This window comes from Maylandia zebra, linkage group LG14 (assembly GCF_041146795.1).
Source record: "Maylandia zebra isolate NMK-2024a linkage group LG14, Mzebra_GT3a, whole genome shotgun sequence".
Taxonomy (NCBI): Eukaryota; Metazoa; Chordata; class Actinopteri; order Cichliformes; family Cichlidae; genus Maylandia; species Maylandia zebra.
Genome location: NC_135180.1, coordinates 30,487,636 through 30,501,643, shown reverse-complemented (window position 1 = coordinate 30,501,643; position 14,008 = coordinate 30,487,636). Strand labels below are relative to the sequence as shown.

The 14,008-nt window shown below is 39.5% G+C and overlaps 1 protein-coding gene across 3 annotated transcripts in view; it reads left to right on the top strand.

Moving 5' to 3' along the window:
- Nucleotides 1-3,019: 3,019 nt before the first annotated feature.
- Nucleotides 3,020-14,008, top strand: part of stim1a (stromal interaction molecule 1a) — a 28,214-nt gene continuing 17,225 nt past the window's right edge. For 2 of the 3 annotated variants that reach the window (XM_004558253.6, XM_012921052.5), the window contains exons 1-4: nucleotides 3,020-3,221; nucleotides 3,901-4,036; nucleotides 6,931-7,061; nucleotides 12,151-12,265. In XM_004558253.6, coding sequence (XP_004558310.2) covers nucleotides 3,913-4,036; nucleotides 6,931-7,061; nucleotides 12,151-12,265 — 370 coding nt within the window. In that variant the 5' untranslated portion in view covers nucleotides 3,020-3,221; nucleotides 3,901-3,912. The remainder of the gene's footprint in view (nucleotides 3,222-3,900; nucleotides 4,037-6,930; nucleotides 7,062-12,150; nucleotides 12,266-14,008) is intronic. The other variant, XM_076873335.1, reaches the window with a different exon arrangement.

The following is a 14,008-nucleotide window of genomic DNA, read 5'->3' as shown; positions in this document are numbered from 1 at the left end:
ACAATATTTGCAAGGTTAGACAGATTGCAGAACCTCTGGAGGATGGCGATGAGGATGAGGACAACGATGAGGATGGTGGTGAAGAAGATATTTACATTCCACAGGGGAACCTAGCCCAGAGTGGACTGCCTTACAGGGCAAACTTCACAAATTTACATTTCAGGCAAGCTGTAGCCCCATGTCTTTTGAGAACTTGTGATGGTATTAAGAACTACCACAGTTTTACTGCACATCACCTGCAATTGTTAAATGCAAGACACAGAACACAATCTGTAAATGGTTTATTTTTTAGGTGTTCAATTTTAAGGTGGTAGTACTCCTCCTGAAGGGAAAGGACTTCTTTTTGTTTTTCAAACACATCAATTGTGAGTTGCAATCTGCTCTCCTGCAGGGGTGCTGACGGAGCAGGTGCTGCAGATGGGAATGGTGTTTGATCCGCTGGGCTATCCTGATATTGTGTCCCAGGCGCGCCTCTTGCCTTGGCTAGTGACAGTTGGGCCAAATTTTCCTCGTAACATACCTTTATGTTTGTTCACCAACTGGGCCAGCAACAAACCTTGCTCCTCAGTCCAGTTCGGCTTGCGAGTCCTTTTTTTTCCCTCCATTTTCTGTGTTTGTAGGATATTTGTTAACAAGCCTTTATAAATAGACCAGCCAGCAATCACAGACATTGATAAAAACTGAGCCGTGTTACCCTCGTTAAGACCACACTGGACTTGTAACGTTGTGATTTCCACTTCATTAAGGACAGCCCCTTGAGATAGGCCATCTTGTTTTCAATGGGGTCCATATGGGAGTGAAAGTACAAAATATGCCAGCTAGGATATTAATATGAGCAAATAAGACACGAATCATTATTTGAACAGGGTGTAATGAGTTTAAGTTTTCACATATTTTAGATTCTAATGTTAGGCTATAACCCCTACAGCTTACTATTCATTTTCCAGATATTTTCTTGAATGTGAAATATTATTTACAATTACAGTCAGCATAAGATTAGAGTGTATAATTATGTTTATTGATTTGAGGGTACATCCTTTGCTCATTATCACCAAAAGCTCATTTCCATCAAACTTGTAGGATCAACCAATCACGGCTTTTGAAATGATGACTCATACCTAGCAACGGGGTCAACCACACCTCCTCACTAAGATAGGATTTCCCAACCATTCCTTGCTCAGAGTTCAATGAAAATGTTCTGGAATCACTTCGAAGCTAAAACTCCTGGCAAGGAATTTTTAGGTTAAGTTAGGAGCTCTCTGAGAGGATTCTCAGAATCTTTAGGGATACGGGCCCAGATCTTTTGTCCTTGAAATATTTTTTGTTTTGTGCACTTTATGTTCAATATATTTATTTTGTTGTGCCTGAAATGAATGAATGAATGAATGAATGAATATTAAGCTTTTTTTGAAAGCAGGGGAAAGTGCCATCGCCTTGACCTTGCTGTTGTCAAGACTGACGACCTGTCCAGGGTGAACCCCACCTCTCATCTCATGGTATCTGGGATGGACTCCATCAGCCATGACGGCTTGTGTAAAATCTGGTTATAGCTTATTGAATTCAGCTGTGTAACTCTACAAAGAGCAGAGATTGAAAAAGTCAGAGTTTTTGTTTTAATCAGCCGGCGAGCACTGTGAGGGTCATGTTTTTTGACTTTTCCAGTGCTTTCAACACCATCAGGCCGACCCTCCTGGGTGATAAGTTAGCAGCGATGCAGGTGGATGCTTCTCTGGTGTCCTGGATTGTTGATTACCTGACAGGAAGACCACAATATGTACGTTTCCCACAGTGTGTGTCTGACAAGGTGATCAGCAACACAGGGGCACCACAGGGGACTGTCCTCTCCCCCTTCCTCTTCACCCTCTACACCACAGACTTCAGCCACTGCACAGAGACCTGCCATCTTCAGAAGTTTTCTGATGACTCTGCGGTGGTTGGATGCATCAACAGGGATGATGAGACAGAGTACCGGGCTGTGGTCGACTCCTTTGTCACGTGGTGTGAGCAGAATCATCTGCAGCTCAACGTGGCAAAGACCAAGGAACTGATCGTGGACTTCAGGAAGACCAGGAAACACTTGACCCCTGTTTCAATCCAGGGGGTCAGTGTTGACATTGTGGAGGACTATAAATACCTTGGAGTACACATTGACAATAAACTGGACTGGGCTAAAAACACCACAGCACTTTACAGGAAGGGCCAGAGTCGTCTCTATTTTTTGAGGCGACTGAGGTCCTTCAACATCTGCCAGAAAATGCTCAGGATTTTCTATGAGTCTGTTGTGGCCAGTGCGATCCTGTATGCTGTTGCATGCTGGGGGAGCAGGCTGAGGGTCGCAGATGCCAACAGACTCAATAAACTAATCCGTAAGGCCAGCAATGTTGTGGGGATGGAGCTGGACTCCCTCAAGGTGGTGTCGGAGAGGCGGATGCTATCCAAGATAAAGACAATGTTGGATAACACCTCCCACCCACTCCATGACATGCTGGTCAGTCACAGGAGCTCATTCAGTGAGAGACTGAGATTACCGAAAAGCACCACTGAACGACACAGGAAATCTTTCCTGCCTGTGGCCATCTCCCTGTACAACGCATCCACTTAACACACTGTTTGCTGCTACAACTACACATGTTTCTTTTTCAGCTATTTATTTATGAGTGACTTATGTATGTATGTATGTATGTATATGTATATATTGTACTATTCTTAGTTAGTGTATTGTCTGTCTTGTCTTAATGTTGGTTTATAATGGAGCACTGTAACAAAAAATAATTTCCCCCAGGGATCAATAAAGTATCCTGATTCTGATTCTGATTTAAATGTTGTATAATATTCTATTATAGTAAAAAAAAAAAAAGGTGATAAAGAGACTAATATTTTTTTTCCTCATTATTGCAAAAATACTCGATGTCTTAATGTCTCTCTTCAGCTTGGACGCTTGGATCAAGTATAGCCTATACTCCAAACGCTAGGGGGCGACATTAGCCGATGATGACTATACGGAGGAGGAGGGAGTACTAGTGCCTTTGCACTGTAGAGGAAGACAGTTCACGTCTGTCCACATTCTGCAGCTTTTTCGGTTCGGTCTCTCGGTCGGTGGAAGAGCGAGACCTCTCACAGGAGGTGGAGTTCGCCGTGCTTAAGCTACGCGGGACCAGTCGTCTCTTGCGATGTTAACAGAGAGCTGAAAAGACAGACCTGCTTGCTCCAATACATGACAGGTAACTTTATCCTGTGTTGTGGTGTGCCTGTAGTAGCATCCAGCGTAGATTAAAAACTACAATCCCTCGTCGGTAGCGCTCTCTCTTGTGGTTAGCTAAACGTCAGCAGTCGCTAATGTGCGCCTGTAGAAAATGCAGCAAGTCGACAGTGAAATAAACACCTCCATCTGAAAACTATAGAAGCGTCTATATGAGGCGGGTTAGACTGTTATTTTTCCATTGGAGGCTATTACACCCAATTGTCGAGTTAACGGAGATGTCGAGCTAGCTAGCTAGCTAGCACGCCAAGCCCTTTTTAGACATCAAACTACGAGACGGACCAGACTTCTGTCACTTTCTCATAATCTTTTTACTTCTCTTCCTGAAGTGATATTTTGAGGAATTATAGGGATAAAAAGGCCACATACCAACTAAACCAGCATAGTAATGGCTTAAAGGTTACCTTAGCTACAACCAGGTATTAGTAAGCTAATGACTGTTCGATGGCTCATTCAGGAAGAAGAGTCACACATGACAAGTGAGCTTTATGTAACAGCATTTCTTGGTGTGCTATAAGCTGCTTAACATAGTTCCCTGTCCCTGGGAAAGCGGTCATATGTTGTAATATACCACCACTACACTCCGAATGTGTTATGCAAGAGTTGTCAGAGTGTTTGATGGACTCTTATCTTATTTCCAGCGTACACAAGTCATGGAGCTCCACAGATCCTTGAGCTTGTGGATATTGTGTTTGTGTCTCGTTGGAGAAAGTTGGACTGAAAAGCCAAGTTCACCTACACCGGTGGACAGTCAGCTTGCTGAAAATGGAATGCGAGGTGAGTAATCAATCATGGCAATAATTTGTTATAGCAAACCGTGAAAGATGTAATTGTATCCCTCTTGACACACACTATACCGCCTGTTTGAGGACAGCAGTCTGTGTCACAACATTGCGATTGTGTGCAGGCACTAAATGTAGCCATGCTGAGAATAGTCTGGCTGGCATTTGCCATTAAGCCCTGTCCTCCTACTTCGATCTAGCCACTGAGTCAAACAATAAGCAGTTCATCAAAAAAAAAACATTAGTGGAAAGAATGACTATTGGGTGAATGTAGGCATTTTATTTCCAGTAAATAATAGATTAGAATAATTATTTTCCAACTACTTGTAGCACAAAAGACAAAGGCGCACCAGCCAATTATAACCTTGTTATTTAGAAGTCCGCTAGTTTAATGATTTTTTTTTATTGGATTACAATGGATTTTTATTTTTTTACCTTGTAAATCGTTTCTATACTTTTTTGAATAGCAAACCAGTACCACTGAATTAATCATTTCTGCATTTTTATTATTGAACAGTGCAGTGAAATGGGAAACTGCCCAAATCGTCTACACGCATCAGTAGAGATGATGCACTTCAAATGTATTTTTCTCCTAAAAATTTCAGTGTGCCATATAATTTATTCTTGATGTGACAGTGATTTTTAAAGCTTGACTGGTATTCTAAATTATCATGGGAGACCGTGGAAGAAGGATTTATGGGGTGGAAAAGCTATGGGTGTATTCTTCATCTAAATGGAAGCTCACAGATTGACGTGAGTAACCTGAGCTCTTTTTAAAAAAAAATATATATATATATATATATATATGCAAATATCTTATCTTGTGTCTCTGGAGGTTTGCAAGCCAAATGAGAAAGAGAGAGAAGGCCAAGTTTGGCGTTTGAGAGTGTTACAGGTGGTAGACTTTTTACTAGAATAACTGTTTTTTTTTTTGTTTTTTTGTTTTTTTGTTTAACGCAAAGTGTGTTAACGTTGAAAGTGAGTAATCACTTTGTGGTATGTGGCTTTGCAAGTTTGCTAAAAGTTGAAAGCGTGCATGCTCACAAATGAACTTATAACTACACGGAAGTTCACCCACACTATCCTTCCTATTTCTATCTTTTGTGTTGTCATGTAGACCATAAGGTACATTTTGCAAGTTAAAAAAGTTTTATAGGCTTACAGACACAATATCATGGACAGAAATTATTTCAGGTATTAATCTGTGACATTTTTACTCTCTGTTCTCTGTCCTTAATTGCTAAGCCTGCATGTCAAAACATCCAGTTCTGGGAATTAACAAAACATGGATTGGTATGATGTGTTGATCAGTAGGAGGGGGCATTACACTGTAACCTCCGGCACAATGCAAGCCAAATGCCTGCAGTCTGTTATAGTTGAGAAAAAAACAAAAAAAACAATGTGGGTGTCATTGATTAATGATGAAGCTGCATGAGCTCATTTATGAAAGGGGAAGTGAGGTTATGTTTGCATACTGCTACACCATTTTATGGGAAAGATGGTACAACAAAAAGAAGAATCCTTGCCTGATAGTCAACACTGCTCAGTTTTCAACCTAGAATCAAGGTTTTTGTCAGTAATCTGTAGTGTGATTAAAAAGTTCCATAAAAATGTTTCTCCAGGAGTATGTTGTTGCTGTAAAAAATCCAAGTTCAGACCCAGAAAGGAAGTCTTGACCACTATTTCTTGTTGGCATGCAGGCAAGGCGTGCTTCCCTTTTAACTCTTTTCTTCATCGTTTCCTTTTGTGGTTAAAATTTAGTCAATTGTGTAGCAAAGCTTACTGCTTTAATATATGCTTCTTAATCTTACTTATGTTTTCTAAACTTGTTGTTTTGTAATATTAGTCATTCCCTTCATTGGTTAAAATAGTGTCTGAGATATACCTGAGATCAGAGCTGCATATAGTTCATACAAGATAGATTTAGAAGATAGATTTGAAATCAATAGAATATGAAGCTTTCATGAGTACTGTTCTTGTAAGTTTACCTGAACTGTGCTGCATTCAATCAAGGAATGCACACACACTCTTAAATCTGCCATTGCTGCACACATGCAAAAATGTTTTCCTCTTAATGGGAGTGGTGTCATCATCTCATATCTAGCAGAGGATCAGTAATCCCTCAGGAAGCAAAGTGACACAGCAAAACAGTGGGCACGCAGGGACATCATAAGAGATGTCCATTTTGATTTCTGTATAATTAGAGTCCTACATACGGATATTTTTATACAATACTAAAGCCTGTAGAATAGCAAACCTGAGTTTCTTGACATTAAACAGAATAGTGACAATGACATCTAAAATTATGATGCCTCTACACTCATCGATTCAGTTCAGTGAATGGTCTGTTTTTGGTCTACACATAGGTGTAGCAGATACAGTCAAAAGTACCTGCCTTTGTAACAGCCCGCAGTAAGTGAAAGGCCTTATATAAACAAGCCTTCCTATGCAGCCAAGGAATGTTGCAGTTCAGTTATCTTTGCTAAAGAGAGTGCTGTGGGGAAGCCAATTCAGCAGGGGACATTGAGAAGGTTTTCTGTCTTTTCTGCAGGAAAGTGCACACAAGATTAAAAGCTATTAGCCTTTATTGCATCACAGTGTTGCAGTGTTACAAATGAAGTGCTAAGCGCAAAAAAGAACATCTTAGACATTATTTTTTACAAAAACCTCTAATGTTATATAAATGTTTTTTGTTTATCTGTGCATAGTTACATCTACTCTTTACCCAGTTGTGCTTTTTTTGTCTGTTTTTGTTTGTTTGGTATTTTTGGTGATTGTAAAAAGTAAATTAGTAATTGTAGAATAAGGAAAAAACTAAATATTAGTCGACGAATTCGTGGACCTTTGTCACTTAACAACTTGTGGATATGACTTCTGTTTCTTCACCAGATTTTTGTCGCATTGATGAGCCACTATGCAAGGATGAAAATGCCTTTCTCACCTTTGAAGCTATCCGTAATATCCATAAGCAGATGGATGATGATGCAAACGGCAATGTAGATGTCGTAGAGACAGATGGCGTAAGTAACAACCTGAAAAGCCCTCTAAGTTAAACAAGACTGAAGTGTTGCTATACTCTAACAATATCAATTCTGCCCTCTGTGTTGGAGAAGTGAAGTGATATTGATACAAAGGGTTATCTTTTGTGTTTTATCTCACTGACACAGTTTCTAACTTGCTCTAAGAATAAGACATCCTTCTTTGGTGGGGTTTTTCTTTCTTTCCCTCTTCACAATTCAAAAGAGAGCTCTTTCTCCTGAAGTCTGTGAGTGAGGGGCAGGGATACAACCAGCTGAGATCCTGCTCTTAGTGAGGGAGTGTTCTAAGGCTTGGACACACTTCACTAGAGCTGAAGCTGACAGTGCTCGGAGCCTTATATACTCATTGTCATTCTCAAAATGCTAGTTTGAGAGGATTTGAGCTTTCAGACATTGCACATTGGAATGTGGGCAAACTGTGGTTATAAAGGTACTATTAACAATACTTAGGTAGGCTGTGACATATAAATTACACTCAGTTGGTACTAAAGGCCACAAACTGTGCCAAGAAACGATCACCCACACAATTACACCACCAACAGCAGCCTGAACCACTGATACAAGGTAGGATGGATCCATCCTTTCATATCGTCTCTGACAAAGTCAAATATCTAAATCACAGTAGGAATTGCGACTTATCAGAACAGGCATAGGTTTTCTTATCATGGTTTTTCTGTCCAATTTTGGTGAGCCTATGGGACCAGTAGCTCTGCATAAACACCACTGAAGTTGCAGCATTTTTACAAACCAATTCTGGTTCATCCGTTTCACTCAACGATCCGCTTTCCCCTTTCTCATTCTCCGTTGCCGCCATGCTTTTTCGGCCATGTGCGTATGAAAACAAAAGCATTGCGCATGCACGTTTTACCCATATTCTATCGCAATATTTTATTTTCTTATCGTTGCCTAACATTGTACCGGCATTACCATGAACGGTATGATATGGCCCAGCCCTAGTTGAATGAGTGTACCTAATATAGTGGCTATGCTGTTACTTTAAACCCTCTGTCATCTAAAATTTTGTAGATTTTGCTCCAAAGGTGGCCAGATAATGACTGTCTAACTGGTAGGTTCATCCTGTTGCACGCCAGTGCTCTTGCTGATATACCTTTTTCCCTTGTCAAATAATTAACCTGGTGTATTTACTGGCTTAGAAAGCATAGCTGGCATTCTTTCTACCCTTGCCTGTCAGAGTTGAATCAAAGGTATTTTTGAATACTCTTGACGGCTTTTGTCATTACAGTAGAATCACAACCATGGAAAAGACAGTCCTAAAACAACACATGCAAATGAAGGCCTAGTATGAAGATGGGTGTGGTGTGGGAGAGTATTTCTTGCACTAAATCCTGTTGTAACTTGCATGTGATTTGTAGACAATTATGCTGCAGTTTCTTTAAAAAAATGTAGCACAAAGGGGATTTGTGAAGCCACAATCTGCTTTGTGCTTATGGTAGAGTAATACTGCACAGTACAGTAGTTCTCTTCAATAGCATAAATTATAAGCAAAACAGAAAAAAAATACATATGCATATGTACAGTAGTGCAATGTTGCACTGTAAGCTTTAGTGTAAACTACAAGTTTTGGCCTCGAGAAAGCCGCCTCTGGTGACTTGATTCAGGTATGGTTCGGGCTCAGTCTGTGTTATGCAGCTGAGGCCAGATCAAAGCAGGTGGCACGATCACTGCTTTTAAGAGGGGCACTTGGCATGCAACCCCCCTAAAGCAAATAATGAAGAGAAGCACAGTGAGCAATCGTATGTGTAGTGGCTTTTAGCCAAGAAATGGAAAGCTCAAAATGATGATGAAGAGTACTTCAAGACAACCCTCTTTTTCTTGTTAATCATACAGTGATTAAATAAGGTGGGGAGTTGCTTTCTTTACGAGCAAGATGAAAGTGTACATCTGGTCTCTTAACAGTAACCTTGGTGACTCTGTCACATTATACAGGTCCTGCTAATTTTCCATTGAATATGTTCGGGAGTGCTGTATTTCACCTGCAGCAGAGACATCTTGCTGCACTGTAGTGAAATCTTCCCACACAAATCTATCAAGAAAGAAAGGCATCATGACTTATTACTGTCTTTCACCCATGACTCTGCTTTTGTGGGAGTGCTAGATGTTATGTAGGGTTCATTTTTAAAAACCTGGTGAGTGGGTTAGCCTACAATACAGTGGGCAATCAGCAATGTGGTTCCAAAAGCAAGTGAGGGACAATTACCATTTCAGTGAGAGTGCAAGTGGAATTTACATTACGATCAGTCTTTGGTACAGTTTAGTGAGCATGACACTGTCTTACTCTAAAAGGAATACAAAAAAAGCTGTTTTTATGATTAAATGTATAATAGTTTTGAACAAAAGTGAGAATGGCATTCTGTGTTGCACAATTAAATAATGAGGGGAAAATCCCTGGTGAGGTATTTATTAGGTTTTATTTCATGTTAAGCGAGTGAAGGCAATGGATATATCCCACAGGAGTTGCATTTAATTGCACTAAAACGATGGATTAACTATTACAGCAGTGAAATGGGTCACAGTGCTCACAATCAATAGAAACCCTAAACACCATTTACAAATGTGGTCTTTCCGCATTGTCACAAAGCAATGCACCTCTTTGTAGTAATGGTTTCATTAGAAGTGATCATGTTTTGTGGTGTCACAGCTTTGCAACATGAGAAGTTTGCCCTCATGGCGTTCTGTCTGAAAGGCTTTTTTTTTTTTTTTTAACTATATGGCTAATGTTTTGTACACAACTCATGATATCGTTCTAAACATAGCCAAGTACTTTTACTGCCTAAATGTAAACAAACCCTAACTGAGAGCTCACCGTTTTTTCCCCACAGCCTCATCTTCATATGGGGTTTGTGACGTAACGTTTTCACTCTCGGTGTGAACCATGCATTTGCATTTTTTTTCCAAGTTCCAAAGCTATCATATGACAACATGGCGATACCTTAGTTGTAGTGATTGCCCTACAGCAATATTGTATTGCAGAGGTGGGACCAAGTCATTGTTTTGCAAGTCTCAAGTAAGTCTCAAGTCTTTATCCTCAAGTCTCAAGTCAAGTCTCAAGTAATGTCAGGCAAGTCAGAGTCGAGTCTCAAGTCACTGGTGTAAAAGTCCGAGTCAAGTCACAAGTCTGAAACTTTGAATTTCAAGTCCTTTCGAGTCTTTAAAAAAAAAAACAACGAAAAAATAATGTTGCAGTTATATGCTAAATGTAAATATTAGACCATGTAATTTTAAATCTGTGTTTTTCTCAACACATAACAAAAGTGAACGTAGAAAATATACACAAATTGTGAAATTGCACCTCTTTAAAATGCAGCTCAATTAAACTTAGCTCCAAGAATAATTTTCACCGACAGTTCTGAGATAAGCTGCATGTTATTCTTGGATGCGGTTGTAGGACCAGCTTTAAAATCGCATGACAAAAATATCATACACATTAAAAAAAACTGTATCACCAACGTAGCCTGGACAACATTTGCTAGTTAGATGAAGTCAGCTATCTCATTGTAGCATATTTATATGCATATTTATAATTACACGGTTCTTGGAGTGAGTGCATACACTCATGAAGTTTAGTAACTTTCGGTCACTGCAACAAGCCCAGGAACAGTTTACCGACGGATGGGTACAGGACCTTGAAATGCACCGTGTAGAACGAAAGACCATCGTACGTATCATAAGTTTACCAGTCTCACAAATTGTCGTCATAAATACACATTCATTAACCGTTTATTAATAGGACCTTTGAGCTCAACGGTAATTAATTAGCAGTGGAAATAATTTCTGGTACCCATCACAGAAATGTAGCAGTGACAATAATATTGTATGCTGTAATCGTACTGGGCAATTAGTGATACAAAAAACCTGTTTTATCCTGTGAATAAAAGTATATGTTTTTGTCAGTGTACCATAATAACAGAAGCGAAACGCAATATTGTGTCAGGATAATTCACTATTTATGCACAATAAATAAAGGAGCATAGCGCGACAATTTCTGTTCAGCGCCAGACTTGCTTGTAACCTATATCACTAATTATGTTATGAAAATGACGTATTAACTACTAAAAAACACTGACCTTCGTGTAAATGCTTGGAGCAGACTAACCTGTGAGCTGGAGTGTTCTGGGACGTTATATTTGGTCTTAGAATGGCTGCAATCCAGTCGCGTCTTTGTTACTTCAGAAACATGGCTCGAACAATTTCTCTTCAACGACGTAATCCGATAACAACCGATCTCTTTACCCGTCGGCTTCCCGTGGCTGTCATGCGACCGGCTATTGCAGTTAATGATACAACAGCTTCTTGCCATTTTTGTGTTTCTTTTTATCGCTGTGTAACTGATTTTAATTGAAAGCCTGCGTGCGCTAGTACCGCTTGCCACGAGTTCCCAGAATCCTTTGCGGTTCTACCCGTGAATGACGTCACATTTTCAATCTCTATATAATATGCATGTTAAATTTTATATTTGGGGTAAAATATCAAGTCTTTTCAAGTAAACCGGTTCAAGTCCAATTCAAGTCCCAAGTCATTGGTGTAAAAGTCCAAGTCAAGTCACAAGTCTTAGAACATTTTTTCAAGTCAAGTCTAAAGTCATAAAATTAATGACTCGAGTCTGACTCGAGTCCAAGTCATGTGACTCGAGTCCACACCTCTGTTGTATTGTAGGAGCAACATCAACAAGGTAATATACGGTGACACTCCCTTTCCTTTCACTCTTGATGTCACTCGCCCCTTTTAGCAGCAACATTTGTTTAGATAGTTTGGAGAACATGGCATCGATTACAATGGGTCTGATTTTTGTCTTACAAAGTTCACACCACTTCAATTAAGCAACTAAGTTTGATATACAAAGGTATCATCTTTCAAAGCCAACTTTAAGGACTTAAAGATGTGCTCAAAGTTTGGTCAGAATACGCTAGCCAAAGTTTTGAATGCACTGTCAGTTTCAGTGGTGAAATTGCAGTTGTAAAACAAATGTTTTAACAGTGTAGCTATTTTGTCATGCAAGTCTTGTAAAAGGTTTTTGTTTGTAGCCATTACAAATGTCTTTGTCATACTGCAGTTCCTGAGAGAAGATTTAAACTACCATGACCCTAAGGCCAAACATAACAGCTTCCATGGGGATGACCAGTTCATCAGTGTGGAGGACTTGTGGAATTCATGGAAGGGCTCTGAAGGTACAGTTTTGTTGCAAAAAGGGCCTTTCTTTCACATCCATTTCTATGTAGAGTTGTATGTTGTAAACCTTTTTCTGCATACTTGATACCTCCAAACACTACTTAATGTTTGATATTGTAGCAGTGATTTTCATTTTTAATGAAGCAGTCTTAGTGACTTTGATTACCAGTCAGAGAATGGCAGAGCTTTTATATGCCTGTAAATAAAGGTTTATGTGCTTCCCTCTGACTGAAAGTGTGTGTTACAGCTTATCCATGCTTGACCCTTTCACTCAATTAACAAAGGCACAAAGTAGTTGATAAGATTGCATGCCCAGCAAAGTGCACTGTTCTGCCAGAGTGGCCCAGAGTTAAGATCGTTGAAGCTGTCAGCACAAAATTCAGTCACACTTCTTTCTGACTATGTCTAACCATACTAATGTATTCTATTATACTCACTCAGAGCACTTTCATGTGCTGTATCTGGCACTCACCTTTTAGCATCCTTTCCTCTGACTGCTTTTACCACAGTTTTGTTCACAGTACTGACTTACACTGCATTGCAGTTTCTTGACAAAGTTTTAGAGGTTCTGAGCAAGGAAACAGGGTTATTGTACAAGGGAGCAATGTATTAACTTAGTCAACTCACAGTTTTGACTCTCTGCCAGGTGCTGGGGATCAGATTTGCCTTCCCCAATTATTCCTGTCAGCATGTTATGCTGCGGGGATCTCGTAGATCATTCAGGATGTGTATGCACACAGTCAAACAATGCATTTTGTGTCAACCTGTATTATGCAGTTGCAATAGTGATGCATTTTTTCTCGGCTGCAAGTGTTAGATTTGAAATGAATTGATGTTTATGAGGTTACAGCTGTTTCTCAGATAAGTTTTTACAGTGTAGCTAGAAAGGAGAACATTGGTTAAATTACTCCAGCCTTTGCTACAGTAATAGTTAATACTTAGTTTCAGATGTTGTGACTGCCTGAGGTCTATGAATCAGACATCAGGAAACACTTGGTTTCTTCCCTCTTGAATCTCTGCTGCCCTATATTCAAACATGCTTTAATTATTTCTGGTTTCAGAATTATATATTTTTTGCCTTCAGTCTGTTTTTAAGCAAGTGAAACATTTTCTATCTAGTCGAGGTCATCTAACCAACTGCTGGCGTGAGAAAGGAAGTGTAATTCCCTTTCTGGATTGCTTTGACTAACTGTTGTGCTACACGACTCTTAAATTTGTCGCTGGAAAGCTACAGCTGTCCACATGATTCCTTGAATCTTTAGAAGTTGTGTATCATCTGCATAACAGTGGAAGCTAGCACTGTATTTGTGGATGGCCCAATGGAAGGCCTGTGGGGAACACCACATGAGAAGAGGGCTGAGAATGAGCTGAATCATCCATTTAGGAAATAAAACAATCTAACTGACAAGGAGGATTCCTTGAACATCCTCAAACACAGTGAAAGATTACAGTCAAAGTTTCTCTTTCAAAACAGTTGTGTTAGAAAATAGCAAGACAGTAAAATATACTGCAGCTATTTATTGAGTTCTCTCTATGAAACGTGAATAAATATGAATTCTACTATTATAAAATGAATAAAAAAACAGAACGAATGAGGCTGGAGGACAAGCTGGCATGTAATTTGGTCTTTATATCTGGAACATTTGTGATTATAGAAATCCTTTGTCTTATATGTATTCACAGCTAACACTAGTGACAAACACTGCTATAATGCCAGACATGCTTTTATGGGGTATTTTAAT